The following is a 26,801-nucleotide window of genomic DNA, read 5'->3' on the forward strand; positions in this document are numbered from 1 at the left end:
AATGCTCTGCATTTAAAATGGAAACTCAGTCCCTCGCATTAGGAAGCTGACTTCTATCCGACTGCACCATTCCGACATTGTCGAAGCAATTTGGATTTTAGACTTCGGCTTTGACGCAAGTTGCATGAGAGAAAGCTTCGCATTTTAACCATATTTTTCTTAAGAAGGGGATATGATTCTTTCCCTTTACCGCCTTAATGACCCAGATAATTCGGATGTGCTGCTTTAGACAGCCTAACAAAGCTGTCAGTTAAAAAAAAATTCTGCAGAAATTCAGAAAATTATCTACTAATGCGTAGTTATTCTTTAGCGGCTTGTCTTGAGTGTGAGTTTTACAGTCCAATTTCTTGGTTTTTCTAAATCATGATTGACCAATTATCCCCATTTACGTTACTGTAACGATACGAACTGAAACGTTCGCCAAATCTGCATTATTGTCAAAATGCAGGACGTTATACGGTCTGCCATTTACCGTAATTGCTGAATATTTTTCTTATTTTTTTTAGTGTTTGAAAATTTCGTTCGACCAATTATCCCCATTTACGCCGTTATAAGGATTACAGTTGGAACTTTCGGGAAATCTGCATTATTACGAAAATGCATAGCGTACACGTTACGCCATTTACCATTTTTTAAATTATTTTTACTTTTTTAGTTTTTCAAAACTTCGTGCGACCAGTTATCTCCATCTACGCTATTATAACGATTACAGGTGGGACACCCGCGATATTTGAATTGCTGTGGAAATGCAGGACGTTACAGGGTCCTTGCAGGGTGGATACACAGCAAAGAATGCTACGCATTAAAATTCCAATAGGGCCCTACCTTGTCACACGGCGGCTAGATCACAGCGCCTCTGGGTTTCGCAAGTGGCCGAAGCGCGTTTCTTTTGAGTTTTTCTTTTTTCTTATTTTTTTTGCTCCGAGTGGACAGCGCATTCACAGCCGCCCCAAACGCCCTCCAGCCCGTCATGGGTGGCGGGGAAAATACTGCGATTGGATTCATGAAGAAAACAGCGCGAAGAACGGGACAAGACGGTGGATGACTTGCGAATAGTTTTATTGCAGAATCGCGATGTATATAGGGTAAGTACAATAGCGCAAATACATAGTAGAAACAAGAAAGAAAACAAACAACATTGCAGGATTATGATTGTCAGTCAGTGGAATCCCCCACGAAAGTCACGGCGTCTAAATAGTTGATCTCTTTTGACTGCGTCTTGGCTACGCCTCGATCTTGAGGCGATACCCAGACCAACGCTCGCGTGACATTTTGATGGCGTTAACAATCTACAAAAAGGGAGACTCGTGCGCAGCATGTCATCGATCACTCTACATGCGATGCGTTGCGATGTGATGAGGTTTCTGAGGGGGGGAAGAGGGAGAGAAAAGGGCCCGAAACACTCTACATGCAAAAGAGATAAAATCTTTAGACGCCGTAACTCATGTGCACTGTAAACGCAAACTAGCCGGAAATGGAGTTTTAATCAAGTAATGTGCCCTGAAAAGTACCTATAGCAAAAAATGTACTCCCTAGGCATGATCTAAAGAAGTGGACGAACCTCCATGGTAGTACCGTTAACCATCCGGGTAGCAAAAGGGAGGATTTAGAACGACTTAACACCATTTGTGAGATGGCGTTCCGTTCCTTGTATACTACCACGTCCACAATAAACGCCCTATCTGAGGTAATCATCTCAAGCGGGCGGTCGCCATGTTAGTCTTCTGTTGTCCCCGTGCACCAGCACTTCAACCGTGGCCTAATGCTAATTAGAACGAGTAAGCAGGACGCGACGGTTCCACGCAGCTACAAAACCAATACCGTACGTATACCCGTATAGATGCTTCAACCAGCGCGATCACAGGCAGAGAGCGCGGCCGTGTTGTCTCAATCTGTTTATTTTGGCGATAGGTGTTGTCAAACTCTGCTGCTAACGAAGATGCAGTTCTCGCCGTTGCAAACAATTGCAATGTTCATCTGCTTCGCTTGCTTGCGCATACATAGACGATTTAAATTCTCGTGCCAGCGCGCCAACGCACCCGACTGCAGCGACTCAACTTGCCCTGGCGGCACGACTGGCTGCCCGGATGTAAACAACTATCAACGCAGCGCGGCCGGTGACTCGGCGCGGCCGGAGCTTCAAGCCTCGCCTTGGGCCGTCGTTTTTTTTCTTATTTGTGAAGTACTAGTAGTGCCATTTGGTGGAAAGATTTTCATGTGCCCCTGTCACACGAGGAACGGCCGCAAACAGCATTTGGATACGGCGACAGGTGTGGACAGCTCGCTGGTAAGTGGTCTTTCATCAGTCGATGCGTTTGTCAAACGTTCGGATAGGGTTAACAGCGAAGTACCCGGGTACCCGTGCCGCTCACAGCTCGTACACGCACGGGCAAAGAAAAAAGCGCACACTCGTATTATTTTACTTGTTTGTGGGTTTTGGGGTATGCGTTCGCATTCTTTTGTAGGCCGGTTTGTAACAGGGCATTCGAAATAAAATCGTTTGTCGCGCGCGGCGTCGTTTCAAAGCAACGTGACGGTTACTTCGTGCTGGCGAAAATCAGCGCAGTCAGACGGAAGCGGGAAGGAAGGTAGAGAGATCGGGAAAGAGGGCGCTAATATATAAAAGAAAGCGTAATGCAAGACGAGAAATATAACACAACCCGCCTGCATTTCTCCGAACTTCAGGACAAAGCCGCACACGGGTACGTTGTCACAAACTCGAGCGTACGACGTCTAAAAGTACCGTATATTTTTTTTTTCATTTTTCAACGTGACCTGAGCCACTTATCTTCTCATTGCCGCGCATGCAGACCTGATTGTGTCCCTGTGTTTGAGCGCACAGCCATCCTTTTGCGACATAAGAACCAGCGAACGCGAGAAATTGTAGAAGCCAGCCACATCAGAAAAGCTGGTTCCGAATGTATCAGTCATCCCTCCATCGCCCTAATCGAGAAGTCGCATATTTAGACGCACATTGAGCGCTATTTCGGTGCTTCTTCTGGGAATGCGTGTTGGGGGTGGCAGGGGGGTCTTAATCCATGTATGATGCGGTTATCTTTGCTGATTTTTCGCCTTTCCTGCGCCTCAAAGTTCGTTTTGTGGTTTTGTTGTTACGGTTTTTTAGTATTTTCGGCTGAGTGCGCCGAGAACTGTGACGCATTGGGGGCGCGGCAATTGGGCGCTTGGGCATATAAAGCTTTGAATTGTGCAATAATAAACTAGTTGCGAGTGTGCGCTTGTGCCGTCTTCATGTGTTCTTGTCCTCGTTAATTTGCGCGCAGTTTATTTTTCGCAATGCATAATTACCAACTCGCCCAACTCGCAACCCTTTTACAGATCCTATACTCCGTAAAAATGAGTTGCCTGTCCTTTTAGGTACGGCAAAATCTCGCGCAGCGCATCATTCTGCCAGGGGGCCATATCCTAATGTCAATGCACACACTATGAAAGCAGCTTGCACTTAATGCGTCACATTGTCTGCTGATAAGCATTTTAGATTCGCCCCCTCTCATCATCATTCACTTCGTGGAGATGGCGGGATTTTCTTTCATAGCTTGTTGTCACTGCCGTAATTAATAGCAGAATCAGTCCTACAAATCACAGAAACGGTTCGTTTCACGTTGAAAATACTCACAGTAGCACACTTTGCACCACACGGAGGAACAATCGGTTGCAGTGATGAGACATAAGGGTAACTTGTTGTTAAAGGGTCATTGAAGACAACCAGCAAGTTGATTTCAAACGGAAGTCGGACCTCCGCATAGCCATTTCAGCATTGATTTAGTGCCAAGATGCCTTAAGTGCTGAGAAATCGCTGTTCAACTGCTCATCAAACGTGACGCAAACACGACTGCAGTCGCTGTTTGCATCAGGATAAACCGGAAGCAAGTGAAGCAGTGGTGATTAATAGCAGTATACAAGCAACTGAATACAACATTACGACGTACCAAGCAGTTTGGTCAGTTCCGGTCAAATCGCTCATGCTTCCCCAAACTCCCCTGTCATTTGCCGTTCGAGACCACTAAGCAAAATGTTTCTCCATTGGACCTGTGATCAGTATTTACGCTTCACTGAAGAAAAACATTGGCCTTTTGAGGCCCCGCAAGTTTTGGCGTCGAACTATTTTCTCATGCGTAGCTCGCATGCTCCCTTGGAAAGCGGTACGGCCACCGCAAGTATGGACGAGTAGCACCATCCAGCGGCAGCCAAGAAAGAAGTTGTGCGCGTCAGGCCACTTAAGCCCTTCCGGTGAAAACGTGTTTTTGCTAGTTTCAACCTTATTTTTAAAAAATGCCAGGTGTAAGAGGGGTATCATAGTGTTCTCCGTGAGCTAATCTATCAACCTAGAGAGACTTGCATTTTAACTTCACTGTCATTTAAAGTTGTGCTCGAGTATATTGTGCGGAAGTAATATCTTTTTTATTGCTGCAAAAGCCACGATGGTTAATGTACTGGCACTTGGTTTTATGAAGCCTTTGCATTCCTAATTTAAGTACTGAATCTTCGTAGGGAACCTGGCATAACAATTTTATTACTGTACCGAATTATTAAGTTCATTTAACCATAGTGTCTGTTTTGAATTTTACATGTGGGTCATTATTTTTTCTTTTTTGCTTTTTCAGGTAGATGTTCCTTTGACTCCCTGCCTGCATTCCGCGAACGGGGAAATTAGCCTCCGCATCGATGGCCAGAGTGTCTTGACTGCATCATCTTTACTGGGAGGACTGTGTAGTCTGTTTGCATCGTTCTGGGTTTTCAACATTCAATATCCCAAGAAGGCACACAGAGCTCTAACGTTTGTGGAACATGCCTTTTTGGACCTTGCCAGCACCAAACCACGTGTGAAGGATTTAGAACTAATTAACTTTTATCGCATCAATATCCCTCACCAATATTTTATTTGTTTTCAATCCTGTAATCATTGGATAGAATTTCGTATTATGTTTCTGACGTTTTCTTTTTTTTACTGAACAGGGGATATTTGATGGGCCCTTCAGTATGCTGATAATACAGCTATCTTTTAGTGAGCAATAATATTAACCAACTAATATAACTTGAAACAATTATCTAAATAATGTTGGCAACTGGTGAAATGAATCAACTTAAAATTATCGGAAAAACACGAATTACATGCCTTTTTCTACTCACTCTGAAGAAGCTGTCGCAAAACCACGCATTCTGTTCTATACCCTTGCAATTAACCCCTCAGACTGGGTCACTTTTCTTGGCGCATTTGTGTCTTTATCAAAACGCACTGGTATTTTCCGCAGCATATTTCTCGTTCTTTATATTACTCATTTATCCATAGCCATCTCATTGCTGTCTGTCTCCTACATCATTTATCTCTTGTGCGTTTACCATCTACAAAATGCTCGTTACCTTTCAATATCAAATCGTTACACAGCTCTCGCTCATTTCACCACCAATTGAAAAAATTTTTTGTTGTTGTAAACCACTGCAACCATTTTTTTCACTTTGTGTACTGAGTACTGATGCGCACTGATAAGTACTCACGCGTTCTCAATCCTCTAGTATTATATAATGATGTCACTTACCATGCCGTTGTGTTTGTGCCTATATGTTTTTCGCGTATTTCCAGTTCTTGTAGTAATATTGTTTCTACAGTTTGTTCAACTAGCACACAGATCGCTCATTTCACCACCAACTGAAATTTTTTTGTTGTTGTAAACCACTGCAACCATTTTTTTCACTTTCTGTATTGAGTGCTGATGCGTTCTGATGCGTTCTGATAAGTACTGACGCGTTCCCGACCCGCTATTATTATATAATGATTTCACTTACCATGTGGTTGTGTTTGCGCCTATCTTTGTTTTTCGGGTATTTCCAGTTCTTGTAGTAATATTAATTCTACGGTTTGTTCAACTAGCATTCTATTGCTGTCTTCCATTCCTAACTGGCGTGTTTTTAGCAATTTACCATTTTTGCTTTCTTATAGGAGGTCGCCCAAAGTTTTTATTTCGGAGCCTCCTTGTGTACACCATTACCATGTAAACTTGTATGCGAAAGTTCGTTTGAAATAAACCTGAAACCGAGAAAAACCGTGTGAAATCAGTACTCCCGCAGGGAACTAGAAACTCTCCCTTGTGGCCTTGAAAAAAACTCCTTTCGGAAGGCCTACAAAACCGCCCCAACTTTGCAAAACTCCATTCAAAAGAAATATATGCTTCCCTTGAACCTCCTAAAAACTCCCTCGCGAGGCCTACAAAACGTAAAACTCCATGCAAAATAAGTAAATGCTTCCCTTGAACCTCCTCAAAACGCCCCTAAAATAACATAAGTACTTCCCAAGGGAGCCATAATAGGCTCCTATTCAACCGCCTAAAAAGTCCATAAACATCACTTAAAAACGCCTTGAGGAAGTAAAGAATACTCCATTTTGATCTCCTTAAATTCTCCCTAACATTTCTTAACACTCCCTAACTACCTCCTTTCTATCACCTAAAAACACCCTGTTTTGAGGAGGTAAACAAAACCTCCCTGTTCCATGTAGTAAAAAAACTCCTACAAGGAGGATCACTAGAGGACAGGCGAAAAAGAACCTCTAGGGAGTATATGGGTGGAAAAAAAGTTTAGAGTGTGGGTGATGCCGCTGATTGACAATCATAATGCCACAGTGTTGCTTGTTTTCGTTCTTGTTTTTACTCTGTGTTTGTGCTCTTGTACTTGTCCTTTATACTTCGAAATTTCTGCAGTAAAATTTAGACGTAAGTCAGCTCTTGTCCTTCTACGTATACTCTTGTCCCGTCCTTTGCGCGGTTTTCTTCATGGATCCGCACCGACTCGCCCAGCATCGCAACTTGTGCGATTAGATTATGGGATTTTAGTGTATTGGCGTCGCAACAGAAACCAGTCATGTCTAGTTGTCTCTAGTGTAGTCTTTCTTCGCGCATCTGTGTTTGGATATGTTTTACTACGAAATTTCATTCAGGAATGCTAGCGGATAGCGCCTCTTTGCCTATCAAGTGCGTGTGTGCGCGTGTGCATTTAGGGGCTCACAATGTATCCCGGAACGATGTCGAGGAACTCCTGCACGAGCGGGTTCGGACTGGTCTCTCCCAGCAGCCGGTCGCCATGGCCGTGTAGAACAAGCTCCTCGAGGGCCTCGAGGTTGCCCTGGCCAATCACCTCGCGAATCTGGACTTTTAGGCCCGCCGGCTCTGCGAGTAATGTCATAAAGGCAGTTGTAGCAGGGATGCAACCGAAAAGCCACATTACTAGCCATGAAAGGAGATTATGAACGTTATGTGGCGAGAAAATCGAACGTTCTTGCATGCGACTGATAACGAAAGATGCATGTCATGAGAATGGCTCAGAAAAGCCCAGCAAATCGCAGAGCACCGCGGCGTTTGCGCCCGATTCCGGAGATGAAGCCGCAATCCAGCGGGTATTTTGTTGGCAGTCCACGTTCTGGTGGGGGTCCGAACTCAGCACAGGAAGCTGCCGGGCTCAGCAGGCATTCTGATTCAGCTCCGGGTAGACCTGGACCTTCCCGGAGGCGAACTGGGAGCTGAGGCTGGCCCAGACCAGATCGATATACATTTTATGTCGCAAGCTATTTACCAAGCTTATGCGACCTTAAAGTCTTCTTTCTCTCCAGAAATCCGCAAACTTTGTTATACCCGTGAAAACCAAACAAGGAAACAAGAAACAGACAATCGGAAAGTGCTATAGGCTCCATACACATAATCAAGAAGATTATTTCTATTTCTATTGATTAGTTGATCGAAATTTCTTCTTCTTTACTTTTTTACCCCTTTCATTATCTCCTTTTCCCCTTTTCGGGGTAGAAGACCTTTCAACACCAAATTTATCCATAAAGTTTTCGTGCTTGCGTGCGCACATGTGGCGATACATGCGCGTAAATTTTTTAGCATGGATCTGAAATTAAAGTGCACCTATCAGTACACGGGGTGAAGCCAGGACTTTCTGTTCCTCATGCCTGAATCAGAACCGCTCATAACCAGTGTCAGAAGTCCATCAGTGATGAGAGTTATTTTTCGGAGGATGACATTGCGGATTATGGAATTCTACGTTAATGTTATCATTGTGCGGTTCAGCAAACGAGAGAAAGCCTCACCCTTCAAGATGAACCAGGGACAGGGAAAAAATTGGATGCACATCTGCTTGCTTCGTCCCGATCGACTCCTCTCTTCCTCTCCTCTCCAATTCCCCTACGACGACATTTCACTCGCCTGTTCACCCCCGAATACCGCTTCCGCTCGCTTCTCTGCTGCCTCTCTCATTTCCTTACCTTCTTGCCCTGAAATTAAAGCTGCTGCCCTCAAGCGTCACACATGAAACTTGTCAACGCAGAGACATATTCTGTCAGCAGAAAGTATGTGATTCAACTAACAGTCCATCAGACAACGCTTTATAAAAATTTCCGAGTATTGGTTGGTTGGTCGGTTATAGCCATAACAAGAATGGCACATACCCACTCAGGCGGATTGGCTGAGTCTGATTGTGATTTAATTGTTGAAGAAGCTTATGAATTCAAACTAAGGGAAAATAGAAGTGGGATAAAATAAAAAAAATCAATGCTGCTGTAACAACAGGTATTTTAATAAACGTTTAAGAATTACTTGATGAGATTGACTAACAAGTATACGGTTCATGGTGTCAAGGAAAAACTGTCTCTGCTGTGCAATTCCCATATGGTTCGCAATGTATGACACACACGTACACGTGAGATTGTCCAACAATTAGTACACGCTCCACACCCCTAGTTAAGAACGCCGTATTTGATTGTGAGAAGCAGCCGTGATCAAGAGATGGTTTGGCCTCCTAAATTTTTTGCGGCTGCGAAAGACCAGCCAGACTTGGAGCGGGGACGACATGCGAGCGCCCAGGTTAACAGTCATGTTCGATCTGTTCTGTGGCGTGGCACCGTTGGCGATCAAAACAACTGACCGTTGATGGTGATGATGGCGTGTGCATATGATGATGGTAGTGGCACTAAAAGCGTTGCATCACTACAGCGTTCTTTGCTTGCTTGCTTGATCGGGCACTTCCCTCAAGAGAATCATTTTCCGAGTCAAAGGTCAACGGCTATTTTTTGTTGTTAACAGATAAATCATTTAGTAGAAAGCAGCATGGCCGTGTTATAACTTGGACACAAATAGTTTGGTTTAGTCTCACAGTTTGTTTGAGTCAATCTAAAACATGCAAGCAACAATTACAGAATTTCGCATTGAAGAAAGGTAAGCGTTGAACTAGTTCGCGAACCATTTAGATGTTCGCACTGCCTATTTTGTGGACCAGACAACAGAATGATCTTCAGCTTTATTCTGTGGTCTAGACCATGGGGTTATATTATCTTTTGAGCAACTGATAAAAGGGCTCCGTTCATCGGCTTCCCTGGCGCAGAGGTAGAGACAGTATTGGGTTTCAGCGCTAACACTCTGGGTTCGGGTCCCAGCAGTTATGTAGTTATTTTTTTTTGCTGTAACCACTTTTCCAAAGTCAATTCTACGCCTTGTTTGTGTAAATAAGTGTGGATCGGTATCTTCTAGGTCGATTTAGGTACATAAAGATCGACTATAGACCCTTTGCAAAAAGGCAGACAACACTGAGAATTCAGCGGTGGTAACACTGGTGGTGCACGCGACGACGCCATTAGAAAGGAAGCAGGTCGTAGCAACGCCGTTGCGGTTGCACGTTTTCGCCCACGGCTTTACGCGTCTGTTGCCCCACGAGTCTGTTGCCCCATCGCCGTAGTCATATATCTTTCCTAAAGTGGTGTTTTGCGCTACCTTTCGAAGATGAACGCTGGTCAAATGACTTCCGGTTATCTACCCCGCTGCACAACGGCTCGTCTGGGGCGAGTCGAGACGTGCCCTTCTTTTCTCCTATTTATTTTGTGTTTGTTCCTTCCTCTGAGTTCCTCTCAAGGTCTACTGTCTCTGCTCGCTGCTGACGCACGCGTGCGACCTATCACTCCCGCATTAGCACCGCATTCATCGACGGAAAAATTAAGCGCCGCAAGTACAGAGGCGGTGAACCGCAAATATGACCTCTAGCAGAGACATCAAAATCAGTTTCCTTGTGCATGCTTTGGTCATTTTCGCGAATAGTTTTGAAAGTTTGAATATCCGCAAAGTGAGCTCTGAGCAGAGACGGACCCTTCATAGCCCGTTCATAGCGGCCAGCACCCGCTACCACGGGGCAAGGGCGCATCGATTAAACACAATTAAAACTCGACAACCAAACAAGGAGGCAGCGCTAAGGCTATTCTTTATTAGCAACAAATCCTACCTTAACTTGCTGCTGTTTGTCAACACTGACGATGGCGTAACGTAGGACTCCACGCTGACGTATGATCGCTCGTACTCGTAGGACCTTTCAGTGGTCGACCTCGAAGAATAAAAATCCTGAATATACCGCTCTTCTATCAGAGTAAGGGCGGTAAAGGTATTTTCCCATCCTGCAGTGGGAAACACCACTTCCCGGGACGCGTATGCAATTACGTGGACGGTGGACGGTAGCTACTCCATAGAAACTCTGTGTTCGCAGCCTTTTCGCTTCCCTTCTAATGGCGGCGCAGCGGGTGCACAGTGTTGCCAGAGTGGCTTGCTGATTTTCCGCCAACGATTTGGCCATTTTGCAAAGGGTCTATACCGTGGTGTGGTCCTCAGAATAAACCTGAACATTACCCTGTGGTCTGGTTCACAGAATAATGCTGCACATTATCCTGTGTTCGTGATCATCGTCATCCGCTGGCCCACAGAAGAGGCACTGCCTTCGATGTTCCAATCTGGTTTTGGGGTGGTTAGGCTGGTAGAGAAGACCTGTGCTAATAATACTCGGTACATGTGCAGCCTTCCTCGGTGGTGCCCTCAGTCCAGACTCCATTGCACTAGAAGGCATTGTGGGATTTCCAGTTCAGTCAAGCCAGGACGGAGGCAGAGCTAAACGCTTTCAATCTGACCCTATACCAAAAACGTATCGTAAAACTTTTTTTGGTTTGATATCTTGCCAGAAAACGCTAATTGATATCCCTGTATCGTACCCTCACCAAAAATAAATTATGGTATTTTAACAGCAGAGCTGTTTTAGAAGCCGTAAGATCCGCGTGGCAGAAAAAATAGTAAAAAATCCCATCGCTCGTGAGCGCGTGCCTCACGGCGACCGCCGAGCATCCCCTCTATGCGCAGTGGCTATAGCAAAAAAAAAGTCTCAATTGCTGTCGTCAAGCGCTACCGCGCATGTAAAATATAAAACAAACTCCAACGGTAGTAGTAAAGCTTTTATTGAAAACGGGAGACCGCTGGTCTAAACAGGGGAATTGAAAGGGGAGAGGGTAGTAAAAGCACTGGGACTAGTAGTGAAGTTCTTGGCTTGCACTGTGTAGCTTCATGTTCATGCTTATGAGGGTTCAGTTCTTTTCAGGTTCACGCTTGAAAACTCCATCCCAACTGGTGGGCCAGGCAAAATAGTCCATTGTGAGTAGGACCGGTGAGGTCTCCGCTCAGACAACTCGTGCCACACCGCTCTTTAGAGAATAAAGTGCTATTTGGTGGATTAATTTTTTGTCAAGTTGTTGGGGATCAGGGTGCGGTTGTGGTGCTGTGAATGTTCGGTGTTTAGCAAAAGCAGGACATGACCACACGAGATGAGTGAGGTCTGCTGAGGTACTTGTGTGACAGTATGGGCATCTTGGGGGTAAATGGGGAGTGTACCATTTACAATGCATTTCAGGTGTGTAGGCTGTGCCGGTGAGAAACTTGTTGAGAAAGATTTCACTGGAGCGGCGTAGTGGTAGTAAAGCGCTCAAATATCCTGCTGGAGTCCTGTTTTTCAGCCGCTCTCTTCGGTCCTTCTTATACCGGTGGAGCATCACCGGTGGAGGTGGAGGCGACCGTGCCGGCTCTTCGCCAGGCGCTAGTGGAGGTTGTATATGTGCACTCTCCTGTGCGACCTCATGGGCCGCCTGGTTTCCCGAGGAAGAGGGTTCATGGCCCGGTACCCATTCAATGCGGACTTGTGTTTTGTTACGTTGCAAAAGTTGCGCTTGGTATAATATCTGATGTGCGAGAGGATTTGTGGTCTTGTGAGATCTTATTGTTTCCAATACTTAATACGAGTATGTGAGGATACGAATAGATGGCGGAAGCGGATAATCAGCATCATACGCAAGGAATTTTATGGCATGGTTGATGGCATGCAGTTCTGCTTCAAGGCTCGTGGCATGGTTGTTGAACATGGTGTGATACCCCGAGAGGGCAGGAACCTCCGGGCATGTCCAGACCAGTCCGATGACATTTAAGCTTACGCTAGCGTCCGTGTAGATGTCAACTTCGTTTTCGAGTTTTGTCATCTGAAGGCGTCGGACGCGTTGTTGGCGGAGTGCAGGATTGTTGCGCCCAATCGGCTTGCTGTGCGTAGTGGGTACGATGTCTGGGCGACTCCATGGGTCAAGTGGGGTCGGGAAAGTGCAGGGTGTTATTGGGCTGCGCACGTCCCATGCAGTAAGGGCATGTCCTTGGTGTGTTGAAGGACGTTTGAATTCGGCCTGCGCCTTGGCTTCGTTGATGATGTCCTCAATGGGAGGAAGTGGAACTGCCTGTTCGAGTTTCTGGTTAGGTGTGTGCTTAGGCAAACCCCTGATGGTTCGGAGGGTTGCCCTGTGCAACACTTGGAGGGCTCTTGTGTGGCTTTTGTTGAGTTCATAGGCGAGAGCGCCGTACGTGAGAGTCCTCACTGTGACAGTCAGGGTGGCCTTTTGGGTTGCTCCTCCGTACTTGTTCGAAAGTCTGCGGATGGTGTGGAGCAGACCCTTCCACTTTCGCTTCGAACTCTGCAGCCATATTCCAGCGCTGTTCTTTGTTCCGACTGGTAGGCTGAGGAGGGTGATGGGTTCTGTTGCGGCTTGTATTACTTGATTTTCTATTATAACTTGTATCACATCGAATTGAGCGGGTGGTTTGCAGCCGTATACCGCCAAGAGCTGAGTCTTTTCGGGAGCCAGCTGGAGTCCCAGGTCGGCAAGAGTTAGCTCGAGGGTATGAGCCGCGGCTTGCAGTTCTATTGTTTGGTCCTCAAGAGAGTCGAAGTCGTCTGCTTCAGTCCAAACTGTGACGTCGTCCGCATAAATGGTAAAGCGGGCAGCCGTGTCGACTTCCAACTGTCGCTCCACCCTAGTCATGGCTAGATTAAATTGAACTGCTCCTAAAATCGAACCTTGAGGGACCCCGTGGTCTACATAATAGATAGTGGGTTCCCAGCCAGGGTGTGACCCATGGAGTCTTATAGGTCGGCCTTGTAAGAAAACTCGTATCCACTTTTGAGCTCTAACACTCGGATACGCCTTTTCAAGTTCCTCCAAAAAGACTTTTTGGCTGACGCTGTCAAACGCCTTGCGTAAGTCAACGGCCATGACAATGTCTGGGTTTCCTCTTGCATAGTGGGTGCGGTTGATGACTCTGCGCAGAAGCCAGAGGCTGTCATGTGTGCTTACATTGGGACGAAAAGGTCACGTGCCGTGCGACCACTCCAACGGCAGTGCTAAAGATGAAAAGACAACCTGCTTGATAGAGGTCACCGCGGGCGCCGCATTATTTAGGAAGCCATTATGGATAATTGGAGACTTGGCTATGAGTATGGCAATCCTTCCCGTGACGACTTGCAGATCCCTCCACCGCTCCCTCGAGTCGATGTCGAAAACCTCGTGGAAGTCTACAATGCTGAGGATGACTTCGCATCCACTACTCGCCGCGAATAAGAGGATGACCTCTTCGATGCATATGACGATGGTTACTAGCACCGCAACTAAGCAACTAAACAATGATACTGAAACTTAACTATGCCCTCGGCAATGCTACCTGCAACTCCTTCACAATTGAACCTTGCGCGTGAGCGCAAACTTCCCTGATTTTTTTTTCTCAGGATAGATAATGTAGCTTTGGTTTATTTTCAACTTCAACGTTCATGGAAAATTCCTTCGTCGGTATATACGCGGTTTTTTTAAAGGGCTAGTCAGTAATTAATGCTGCCACCGAGTTCACTCGTGGCGGAAGGAGCGAGTCATTCGAGAGCAAGCGCTTTGTACGCCGGATGTGATGACGGCCGGGCCGGTGTCATCCTCGCGACAGCAGCCGTGCAGGTGCCAGCCACGCGCGTGGAGGCGCCGGCATTCGGTTTGGTTGGTAGCTTGGTTAGTAGCTCGTATAGCGGCACATACCCACGTGTGGTATCATCACCACCACCAAGTATGGTGGTGGTGATGATTATGACGACGAGGACGATGATCCTATGCATGTGGCGCTGGTAGTTAGCCGGCTTGTCGGCACTGACGACGAAGTCCCCTTGCACGGGCCGCGCTCACGTGACCGGCTTGGCTGGCGCCGAGAAAGACGAGGCGGCTGCACGGGCACTCGTGCCACGCTCCAATCCGAGCCACACGCGTGCGGGTGCTGGCGCGTGAGGTTGCGTCGTTCCACGGAACCCGGTCAGACGGTCCAGCCTGGTTCGTCGCTGGCAGCGAAAGCTTCTTCTGGGACGCCGCTGTGCCTGGTGAGTAATTGTTACCGTGCCCCCTCCACTTGCCTGCCCAGCCACAGGCGTTTCCATGCTCGAGTTGAGATCTCACAGCCAATTTTACCGGTAGCCCATTCCGACTCGCGCCCACCGTGGCTTCGTTGGGCATACCTTTCCTTGGCGGGGAGGTGGTTCCTCGTACTGAAATTTTGTTCAGCAAAATTTACCTGTGATTCTGTAGGAGAGCTTAAAGTCGCGATTGGGTTTCATCTGGTTCTTCGATTTAGTTCGGAACTTACCAGGGTTCTTTCGTCACAGTGCAGATGAGGGGCTGGGCGCGCGCGCCACAGCGTCGCAGGCCACGCGACTGCGATTGCGCTATACTAGTTTTCCGTCTGGCTGGATTTTTGTAGTGTGAGCTACACTGGCCGAGGTTGAGCAGCTTCGCGTGGCTCTTGAAGTGCCGTGCTGCGCATGCGCGAGTAGCAGTGACGTCTCACGGGGCACAGCTGGCGCGCCGGAGCCGCCGCCGCGTCTGGATTGGATTGTAAATCGTTTTAGCAAACCTAAGAATAACCAGCTGAACCTTAATTAGCGCTACGTACATCGTGGCATAGCCGATCGAAGCCGCTGCTATTTTTTAGACATCTTAAGTTGGGCGCGTTCTGCACTTGGGTCTCAACAGCTTCGCCATGAGCAACGTTGCTTACCATCGTTCTGGCGCCGCCACTGTGTTCCTATTTCTCGCCCACTTGCGTTCAATGTCACGTCACTAGGACGTGGGCTTGCCAACCTGAGCTAAGCCTTTGCGTCCTAATAATAAGCATACGAATAGCTTCGAACGTTCAGAATACGAGCGTTGGCACTACAGTAGGCCGCATTCCTCAAGAGCACCCGAACCCGTAGGCACCCACACCGTTCGATAGTGGCTGAAATTTTGGCGGTGTAAGTTTAATTACACTGCTGATTGGTGAACATTTATTAGGTGAAAGCCTTAAATTTCTACCTCTTGAGCCTGCCCGTCCTGTGGTCCACAAAATAGGTGACCCAAAAGAAAGTTGAAGTCGTAAGTCGTGGATCGTGCACTAGCACAGAACGTGAGCGGTGAAGCGTGAGCCCGGCACGGGCTGCACAGAACGAGAAGGGAAAACAGCAGTGCGGGAGGAGGGTCGGAGGATCTAGGGCTTTGATAAAGGGTGACGCGGCGTCGCCGGGAAAGGGAAACAGTCGCGACAAATGAAGGTGGGCTGCTGCCGCGCGGGCAATACGAGCCGTGTTGAGGGGTTAGAGTACCGACGGTAGTAGTAGGCTAGAAGCAATGCGACAGAGCGGAACCAGGTTTGGAATGCGCTGTCGAGGATTCCCCGTACCTTTTTCAGCATTTTCTACACGTTTTCATGCGCAGTAGTTATTAAAACCGAAATCTTTCTGAACAGTACCTGTTTTTCGACCTGCTTGCCGCTTGTACAGTGACTTAATTCGAGGCTCCTGTGCTGAGTAAATTCTTTCCTTAATCAAAATGTTGGCGTCCGTAATAAGAACCCCTTGTCATTAACACTGACGTACGCAGGGGGGTGCGAGGAAGCAGCGGCCCTTTCAAAGTTTTGATGCCTGGCGGGGGAGTGTTATGCGAGGCTACCAGCTGCCAATCATTAAGTAGCGAGTGCCGATAATTATGTTGGTGCCGCGGGCTACCGACCAACTTTAAAGCGGCTTTAGTTTCTAATCTCACCACCAGTTTGTAGCATTCCAAGGTACTTATTATGAGCAATGTGAAAGGGAACACAGGAACGTGCAGAAAAATCCCTCAGGCCTAGAGTTCCTGTATATCGCGTAGCCTTGCGCGTCTGATCGCCACATGCCGCGGGTTCCAGTTCGACAGAAAGCCTGCTTTCAGTGCTGCGCACAAGACCCCGTATTCAGTCTGTTCTGCTCAACTGGGAATCGGCGATTGTGGAAGGGGCGGCAGCGGCGGCCGCTCATCTGATAAGCGGCCCCGTGCGCCAGTTTTGGCCGGCCGCTCCTCGCTACTCCTCCTCGCCGCTGCCGCTGGCGCGACGGCCCGGCGACAGCTGCTTCACACGAGACGGGTGGCTTTCCCGCACGACCTGGAACTCAAGATGGCGGATGGACGCGCAACTCTGCTCCCCTAGGGGAGCTATATACAGGAACTCTACTCAGACCCAGCTATGAGTGATACGCAGCGGCCGCTGTCGGAAACAGTGGAAAGGGGGACGATGTTCTAACAACTGCCCCCATTCCCGCCGTGCGTCTTATCGGCAGTGGGACGATGCCATATTATCAGTGAAATGACGTAGCTGCTGCTTTGTAGAAACGCCAGCACGGTGGGAGTTACAACAATTAGTGGAAGAGCGCCCTCCTTTCCCCCTTTGTTTTTCACAGCGCCCTCCGCGTATCGCTCCGAGTCTGTTTCGAGGCTGTTTGCCGCGCGTTCCTGTGTTCCCTTTCATATTGCTCATAATAGTACGTTCAAGGTACACGGAAGTCGTCTTCCTTTCTTATAAGTTTGCATAAATGCGTTGCCGATTTTTTTTTTTGTGCTTGTAATTTTCACATTTTATCGTTATTTACTGTTATACCCCTACTTTATTCTTAGAACCAACCCCCGAAATATGTTTGTGCCACTGGTCGGTAGCACTGTGTGCTTATTTGAGGATGGCCTCATTTAGTTATTCTGTATGTTTCACAATCTCATTAAGAACGTACCAACCATCATTACCGCCTGAGAGGGTCGGATTGCAGAGAGGCATGTCCCTCTCGCTCGCATGGTACACGGACAAATTCACAGAAAAACCCTGTATGGTATAACTCAATCTCCTTTCAGCCTGTCGAGCCTACGCCAAGCTGGATGCTGTTGACGTTATATGAACTCGCACATTAAAACTTTGGCAGACGGCCCCTGCTGAAGACAAGGGATGCCCCAAAGCGCATAAATGCCCGTTGCTTTCTCGCAGGTGACGAGCACGTGTGGACGATCGCGCCGTGATGGCCACCCGTCAACGCAACCGTGGCACTTCCCGTAGAAGCCGTCGGCAGGGGCGGCTCAGGCAGGCAGATCGTCGTCAGCTCTCGCTGCAGTTATCTACGGAGCGTTTGGAACAGCGACATTTCGATCTTTGGGAGGGAAGCCAGGGCGACGCGGATGAAGCCGACGATAGTTCCGGCCTCGTCCCCTGGGAGACCATCGCGACGCCCTATTTTGACTGGCCTCTGCTGTACACGCACTTTCCGGTGGTGCCGCCCCCGTTCGGGCCGTACGAACCATTCGGGGATGAAGACGACTTGTACGATGTGCTCGATTACTTCGGGTACTACGAGCGGAACAAGTCCGATGAGTCGGCCCTGAATGAGTACATCGAGGCACTGCGGGAGCTGGAAGACACGCGCTTCTCGCAGCATTCGCCCCGTCATGGCCGTGACGAGATCATCCCGCAGCGCGAAGAGAGCGGCATGGGCGAGCCAACCTACCCCATCGACGAAGACGAACCGATGCCTTCGGTTGACAGCGATGGCAGCGGTGACTCGCAGGTAGACCTGGGATCTCACGGTGGAGACGTGTGGCAGAGCCTCCAAGAAATGTACAATGGCCCCGTCGTCACCAACTACGGTACGGTGTCGTTCATCCTGAAGCACGGCATGCGAGTGGACATCACGATGGATTACGCCGTGCGCGTCGTGAACTTCACCATGCACTGCACGGCGGCCATCGACGGCCCCGGAGATCGCAGCTGCGTGTGCCACCCGTGCGGCCGCGCGATCCAGGAAGGCGTGAACGTGGACATTGCCTACGGAACCCGGCTGGCGAAGATCTCCAGCCGCGGGGTCACGTTCACTGCCCTGAATCACGGCCTCGTGTACCTCGTCGATGCGTCCGGCACCAAGTCTACGACTGAGAGGTTCCACAACCTCGGCTACGACATCCCCATGAGCGTCTTCTACTCACAGGCGGAGCTGGGGATGGACATCTTTGAAGATTGCTTCGATCTCATCAGTCGCGTGCGGCAGCGCACCACGGACAACGGAGACGAGGTCTGGGTGGTCAACGGCGTGCGCATCAAGCAGACGGCCTGGGGCGACGTCCAGGTATCCCGCGACTCCGGTCGCCGAGTGATCTGGTCTTCGCCGACTGCCGGGACGATCTCGGTGACCACGCCCCTCGTCAAGATGGCGGTCACCTGTGATCCAACCAGGTACTTCTTCGTCAGGGCTGGCCAGAAGAGGATCAGCGGCACCTGGGACGGGTTCACCGTCAGGAACGGCAGCCAGAGGGCCGGATTCGACCACCGGGGCCGCCTCACCCTCCCGTAATCAGCCATGGCACGCGGCACGGCGAAGACAACGGACACGTTCCGGCTCGCCGTGTTTGTGTCGGCTTCAGACGGAGCGCGCATGCGCGATGTTTTTAACGTGCGTGCCATGCCTGGGGCCTCGCTTTAACGCGCCCAGAGCCCCGGCTGATGGTGAGGACAACACCGCGTCGCGCTCCGCGCAGCCCTGACGCGTACCGAAGGTTTTGTGCGCCGGCAACGCAGCCGGGGGCCAGCCGTGCGTGGCGGGACTCACCGCCAGATGACGTCCGCGGAGGAGTCTGCCTCCGCTAATAAAAAACGCGGGATTTCTTTCATTGCGGGGCATGGAAACGCGGAGGGCGGAAAGCAGCCCGCGTCCCGCCTTTCTCTTTTCGTATGGTATGGTAGTGTACTGACGATATGAATAACGATAATTAACGGTATTGCTTTACTATAATGTCGATATTAGCGTTGATTAATGACCGTTAACAATAATCGTCTCCAGCCAATGTTTGAAAAACTTGGCAGGAAAAAAATTTATTGAATTATATATCAACGCAGTCCCGTTACACTGGTATGTGAAAGTTAACACGGCCAAACTATGATGCCAAGGTTCAGAAGAGCGATAATATACTGCGCATGGAATGCTTTATCACTGCGTGGGTACGAATAAGTGTAAAGTCGGTGTCCTCGTTCTAGTTTTTAGCACATGGTAACAGCGTTTTAATTGCGTAGTTTCCTTCCTGCGAAATAAACCAGCGGAGTCAGCCCCCGTGGGTCTTGTTTTACTGTGCATCTGCGAGCTAAAATAGTCTACCGCTGCTAGTCTTTTTAAAGCACATTTTGCTGGGAGAACGTTATTTTGGGGGTGGACCAAACGTCAATTAGAAAAAATTTCCCCGCATTTCCCCGAGGGGAAGAATGTGAAAGTGCGAATGCACGAGTTGAATTTGCGCGGTTCGGTAATGTTCGCGAAAGAGAGATCACACACACACACAACTACAAAGAAAGAAAGATGCATTCAGACACCTGTTTGTGTTGTCGTTGTACTTGATTTCTAGAGGGGATCTCAGCTTTGAAATTTCGTGTCAGTACTCCTTTAAGCGGGTGCATTAGCCCTTCTCACGCCCCCGCACGGGGCACCTTGAGTAATCTTGGTGACGGTACTGGCGATACCGCGGACCCCGAGCCCCCAACATAAACTGTAACCTACCGTGGTGATGTGTTTAAAGGTGAAGGGTAGAAGCCTCAAACGGTGGCCGTCGGAGCCCAGGTCAAGCTCCGGCGGATGGGCTCCCTGTCTGTTTACCAGGCAGGGAGCTCCGGGACCTCTCAGGCTATCAGGGTAAGGTTTGAGAAGAAAGTACCCCCGTCCCCTGCTTTTTTCTATGCTGTATGGAAAATTCAAAACCCCCCCCCAAACGTGATCGGTCCCTGAAAAGGGGCCGCACCGAAGTATCTTTCCCTCAACTTCCAAGCATGAGCTTCCCAAAGCCAGACAAATACTCTCGTTTCCTTGTTATCGAATCCCTTGACACAGCCCGCCCTCTTGCTTCACAATCAGTATTTTTGATTACAAAATACCTTGATGGAATCATTGGGAAAACCTATAACGCCAAAAAACAACGCACAGGTGAAGTCCTTGTTGAAGTAAAAAACCAACAGCAGGCAACCACACTTCTTGGTCAGACGAAAATGGTCGATCTGGACATCAGGGTCACGCCCCACCGCAGCCTGAATAGCTCGCAGGGTGTGATCTCTGAGGCAGATCTTCTTAACGAGACAGATGCCGATATTCTTGAAGGTCTAAAGGATCAGGGTGTCACAGCCGTGCGCCGCATCACGATGCGTAGAGATGATAAGGTAATCCCCACGAAACATATCATCTTGACCTTCAACTGCTCCTCACTTCCTGACCATATCAACGCAGGGTTCATCCGATGCTCCATTCGTCCTTACATTCCAAACCCGCGCCGCTGCTTTAAGTGCCAGCGGTTCGGGCACGGAACCAACTCCTGCCGTGGTCGTCTGACCTGCGCAAAGTGCGCTCAGCATGATCATCCATCTGATAATTGTCCATCATCAACCCTCACCTGCGCCAACTGCCAGGGACCCCATGCCGCCTACTCTCGAACGTGCGAGAAGTTTAAGCAGGAGAAGGCGATTATTAATGTGAAGGTAACTGAGAACATCACCTTCCCAGAGGCGCGAAAGAGGTTCGCCTCTTTCCCCCTGGGGAGGTACGCCGACGCGGCTCGCCGGGGGGCGGAGCGGCGTCTGGTGTCCACAGGGACCCAGTTCAGCGAGTCTGACCTGGTCCCTCCTCCGCCCCCCCCTGGGTTGCCTCTGGCAGCCCAATCCGTTCCCACGCCGCTTGCTGAGGCAGCAGCGGTTGTGGTGACAACCTCTTCTGTAGGGACCGGTGCCGCTCCCGCCTCTGCCTCCCCGCCCTCCAGTGCGTTGGAGGGTACAGAGGTGATGGACACCACGGGCCCCGCACCGGTTCCCACCGCCACCGCACCGCCGGTGCCACCTCTGGTGCCCCGGACGCCCTCGGCGGTGGCGGCTCAAACGAAGGGCTCCCGAGGGGGGGCCAAGTCCGGGGGGCCCGGTCCGTCGGGCACCCCTCGGACATCCGACGACGATATGGATGTCGGGCCGTTCCTGCCTGCAACGCAGCGCAAGGAGCGGCCACCGACTTCCAAGCCTACAGACAGGCCTAAAAAGCCTAACCCCAGAGTAACAGCCCCGAAAGACGACACATGAACACGTACACACACTCCATTCATTCTTAAACCTAAATAATGGGAACAGAAAACATCATTCAATGGAACTGCAGAGGCCTCCTTAAAAATCTTGATGATGTGTATGATATCCTGCATGCCAATCAGCCAAGTCTCATGTGTCTCCAAGAGACTCACCTCAATTCCAAACAGACAAATTTCTTAAATAGGTACATGGTATTCAGAAAGGACAGGGTTGGCTGCACACACTCTTCAGGAGGTGTGGCAATTGTCGCCCGGAAATCCTTAGCCTGCCACCCTGTCACTCTGAACACTGTCCTCGAGGCTGTAGCAATTCGAACAATAATATTTAATAGGTTGGTAACGGTGTGCTCCATTTACATTCCTCCTGATCATGCACTTTCGAGCTCTGATTTCGAGGCGCTGGTCGACCAGCTGCCCGAACCATACATCCTAACAGGCGACCTTAATGCGCACAACTCTCTTTGGGGCTCCTCTAGAACGGATGCCCGAGGTCGCCTGATAGAGAAATTCCTTACATCTTCAGGAGCATGCCTTTTCAACAAAAAACAGCCTACATACCATAACTTAGGACACAATACATACTCACATCTTGACTTGGCTATTGGTTCTGCAATTCTCTTTCCATGTCTTGAGTGGGGCGTGGGCACGGACCCATATGGTAGTGACCACTTCCCCACATCCCTAACATACATAGGTAAAGGACCATGCAGTCCATCTTCCCATAACAGGTTTAATGAATCAAAAGCAAACTGGAGTACATTCACAGAAACATCTAAACTACACCACACAACCATAAAACACCTACACGTTGAGGAAGCAGCCCAACTCGTCACGGCGCACATAGTCGACGCCGCCGAAAAGTCCATGCCCCAGGCCTCCAGTGCGTCCCGCAACCCAAGGAGGCCCTGGTGGAACGAGGACTGCAGGCGGGCGCGAGAGGCCCAGAACAAGGCGTGGGGTGTCCTTCGCCGGTACCCCACGCCAGATAATCTCATTTCCTTTAAACGGGCAAAGGCTCTTGGGAAGCGTGTGCGTCGTGAGGCGAAAAGGGAGAGTTGGCGCACCTTCCTCACTTCCATCAACTCATACACCGACACTCACAAAGTCTGGACACGAATACGTAACCTTAAAGGAGGACAGACACACAGCCTGCCCCTGGTCAGTACAACAGGGGACACACTAGAAGACCAGGCTAACACACTTGCACAACACTTCCAACATGTTTCCAGCTCTGCACACTACACAAACACTTTCCTAAAACATAAAAATACTTGTGAAAAGAAGTCCCTACATGACACTAACAGGTCAAAATCTGGTTACAATTCTGAATTTACACTCTATGAGTTGAGGGTTGCCCTGAGCACATGTAAACCTTCAGCTCCAGGGGCAGATAAGATTACATACACCATGATACAACACCTACACCCAGACACTCTTGAAACACTCCTACACCTATACAATAAAATATGGCTTTCGGGGCAGATTCCACACTCTTGGAGGGAGGCCATAGTAGTGGCGTTCCTGAAGGAAGGGAAGGACCCTTCCTTTCCCGCCAGTTATCGTCCCATCGCCCTGACAAGCTGCCTGTGCAAGCTGCTCGAGAAGATGATAAATCGCAGGCTCGTGTACTTCCTTGAGTACAACGGTCTTCTCGAGAGCTGCCAGGCAGGCTTTAGGGTGGGGCGATCCACCAACGATCATCTTGTTGCGTTGGAATCCTTCATAAAAGATGCATTTGCTCATAAGCAGTTCTGCCTTACGGTATTCTTTGATCTTGAAAAGGCTTACGACACAGCCTGGCGATACGGCATCCTTAGCGACCTGAAGTCCTTTGGTGTGTCAGGTAACATGTTAAATACCATTTCTAGCTACATGTCCACGAGGACATTTCGTGTTAAGGTTGGGTCATCCCTGTCCGGGATACATGTGCAGGAAAATGGTGTGCCGCAAGGTGGAGTTTTAAGCTGCACATTGTTTATCGTTAAGATGAACTCCCTCCGAAAGGCATTGCCACCAACCATTTCCTGTTCCATTTATGTAGACGATGTTCAAATATCTTTTAAATCCTGTAACCTGTCCATTTGCGAACGCCAAGTACAGCTCGGTGTTAAGAAGCTTGCTGGATGGGCGGACCTTAACGGTTTTAAACTGAACCCGGGCAAAAGTACTTGTGTTCTGTTCTCCCGCAAGCGCGGGCTTAGTGCGGACCCTGAGATTGCTCTTGGCCGTGCGTCTATTCCTGTTAAAAGGGAGCACAAGTTTTTAGGTGTCATATTTGATAACAAGCTCACGTTCATACCTCACGTCAAAGCACTTAAACATAAATGCCTAAAAACACTAAACATTCTCAAGGTGCTCTCCCACCAATCCTATGGTGCAGACAAGGAGCTACTTCTCCGGGTCTTTACCGCCTTAGTCGGGTCCCGGTTAGACTACGGCAGCGTCGTGTATGGGTCGGCATCAAAAACCGCACTAAAAATGCTTGACCCAGTACTCCACTTGGGTCTGCGCCTTGCGTCGGGTGCGTTCCGCACTAGCCCGGCCCAGAGTCTATATGTTGAATGTCATAAGTGGTGCCTTGAGTACCAACGAACGTATGTGGACTTTCTCTACGCTTTTAAAATTTCATCTTTGAAGGACCATCCTTTTAAACGTGTTTTTAATGATACATCCACATCGCCACTGTTTGTAAATCGCCCGTCTGTTCCTTTGCCGTTCTCACTTAGAGTGAGACAGGAAGCTTCAAATTTCGACATCTCCTTTTTAGACATTCACACATCTTCTTTTACTGACGTCTTACCACCCTGGGAGCTTCAACCTGTGTGTTGTGACTTGTCCTTCGTGAAAATTGATAAAACCAGGGTACCACAAACTGCTATTTTGCAGCACTTCTTGTCCCTGCAGTTCAAGTATGAATGTGCAGAGTTTTACAGTGACGCATCAAAAACTGCCCTTACTGTGTCCTGTGCGGCGCACGGACCCGATTTTAGAGTCTCTAAGACCTTGAACTCGAAGACCAGCATTTTTACGGCAGAAGCCCATGGCGTTTTGCTTGTTTTAAATCACATAGTGCAACATGAAATACCCAAGTCTATCATTTTCACAGATTCACTGAGTGTTGTACATGCATTGTCATCCAACAAGTCTTCTAAAAACCATGTTCTTAATGTAGTGTATAAAACCATTATGTCCGCGTATGCATTAAATCTCGAGGTGATCATGTGTTGGGTTCCAGGCCACTCTGGGATTGCGGGAAATGAGACCGCTGATCAGATGGCCGCTGCTGCTGCACATACAAATACACCGGACATAGCAACAGTACCCTACACAGACCTCAAGCCACACATAAGACAACACCTGCGAAGAACATGGCAAACACACTGGGACGAACAGACAGACAACAAACTACATGTAATAAAGCCACACTTGGGACGGTACATATCTGACTCACACAACAGACACTCGGAAGTCGCCTTGGGTAGGCTACGGATAGGGCACACGCATGCAACTCACTCGTATCTGCTGACGGGATCTCCTAGACCCCAGTGCAGCAGGTGCGGAGAGGCCCTATCCGTAGTGCACATACTAATAACATGCAAGGCACTTCACACAACACGACACAAACACTTCAGAGAACTCTACAGACAACATATTCCCCTACATCCATTGTTTTTTCTAGGTGACGATGCCATTGTTTCAGTGAAACGTGTGCTTGAGTATTTGTCAGAAGTCAAGTTTTTAAACCTCATTTCCTATCATGCATAATGAAATCTGGCCCTATACACCAGCCATGCCCATTGCCGTTATCGGATTTTACTTTTGTTTTTACTGACTTTACATAGTGGTTAAGGTCTCACCCTCATATGACTATTGTTTTGGCGCTCTTTGCCCTAGTTGGCCTTGCGCCATAAACATCCAACCATCATCATCATCATCCTTCTCACGCCCGATTCCTGGCCAATCCCCCACGTGGGTATGTGGCATGCACAGACACCTATTTGTGTTGTCGTTGTACTTGATTGCTAGAGCGGATCTCAGCTTTGAAATTTCGTGTCAGTACTCTAGCCCTTCTCACGCCCGATTCCTGGCCAATCCCCCACGTGGGTATGTGCCATGTCAGCGGCCAGGCAGCGCGCGCCCATCTCCCCCCGTTGCCAAGGAAGACGAGGAGATTCCTGGCCAATCCCCCACGTGGGTATGTGCCATGTCAGCGGCCAGGCAGCGCGCGCCCATCTCCCCCCGTTGCCAAGGAAGACGAGGAGCGCGCGCACCCGCAGCTGTTGCTATGTGGACGGACGGCGGTCGCCGGAATTCAGGGTCGCTTATAAAGTGCATTCGCACTTAATAAACGCAGTAACTTGTGCGGCGTGATTTTTAGGGCAGAGGCATTCCCGTGGACATCCTCCCTTTCCCCGCTGCCCGTTTCCATTCTACAAATTAAAGTGAAGCTTTGGTGTCCTCACGGATACTGTTGTACGCAAATACGCCCTTCAGGAAAGCCAACTTTCTCTGAGCACCAAAAAAGTAAGGCAGGCAAAAACGGATAAATGGAGAGAAACATTGTAAGCTAAAACGTCGTTGGAGATGTACAGGGCTGAGAAATTGGACGTCGGAAAGGCGAATTTCTGCGATAATGCGCAGGGCAGTGCTTTGCTTTTTGAGGCTAGTGCAGGTTGCTTGCGAGCTAAGAGCTTTGTTGGGAAGGATTCACAAAATGATGGTGTATGCGTGGTCAGCGGAAAACAAACTTTGCGGCACAAACAATCTTTGTGGCACATCCCTCTGGCACATAGTGTTAGAATGCGAGGGTATCCATCCAAATCTCCATGAGGGAAATATTCGGCTTCCAGAAGCCCTATGATTTAAGGGTAGCACAGACGAAGTTAACTTCAAGGCTGTCGAGGTGACGAAAAGATTAAAATGCTGTGTACGAAAAGCAGAGGTGGGAATATTGCCTAGGACAAAGGCGTTCCCTTCCACTGGGATGGTTCAGGCTCTGCCCTACTCCCCCAACTGTACCCAACAGTCTCCCAGCTCACCCACCTGTATACGCCGAATCCGGGGATCTGCATACGGTCTAAAATAGCCAGACACTTGCCGTCTAGTCCAAGCCCTCATGGTCAGCCGTCTCAACTACGGAACTCCGTTCGTGTATCTCAGACCCCAAGAAAGCAGAAAGCTGGACGGCCTAATCCACAAAACTTACAAAGCTGCCTTGGGCCTCCCT

General features: G+C 49.0%; 2 protein-coding genes across 2 annotated transcripts in view; one reads left to right on the plus strand and one right to left on the minus strand.

The window, feature by feature from the left end:
• LOC144169409 (uncharacterized) overlaps window positions 1-26,801 on the minus strand; it is a 180,404-nt gene that overhangs the window by 70,150 nt on the left and 83,453 nt on the right. Inside the window, exon 6 of the mRNA XM_077698538.1 lies at window positions 7,018-7,178. Coding sequence (XP_077554664.1) covers window positions 7,018-7,178 — 161 coding nt within the window. The remainder of the gene's footprint in view (window positions 1-7,017; window positions 7,179-26,801) is intronic.
• LOC144167477 (uncharacterized) lies at window positions 17,476-19,504 on the plus strand. The gene has a single exon (XM_077696732.1). The coding sequence runs from the start codon at window positions 17,503-17,505 to the stop codon at window positions 18,823-18,825; it is 1,323 nt and encodes a 440-aa protein (XP_077552858.1). The 5' UTR covers window positions 17,476-17,502; the 3' UTR covers window positions 18,826-19,504.

Source organism: Haemaphysalis longicornis, unplaced genomic scaffold (genome assembly GCF_048455015.1).
Source record: "Haemaphysalis longicornis isolate Haplotype H1 unplaced genomic scaffold, Haemaphysalis longicornis Haplotype H1 scaffold_2, whole genome shotgun sequence".
Taxonomy (NCBI): Eukaryota; Metazoa; Arthropoda; class Arachnida; order Ixodida; family Ixodidae; genus Haemaphysalis; species Haemaphysalis longicornis.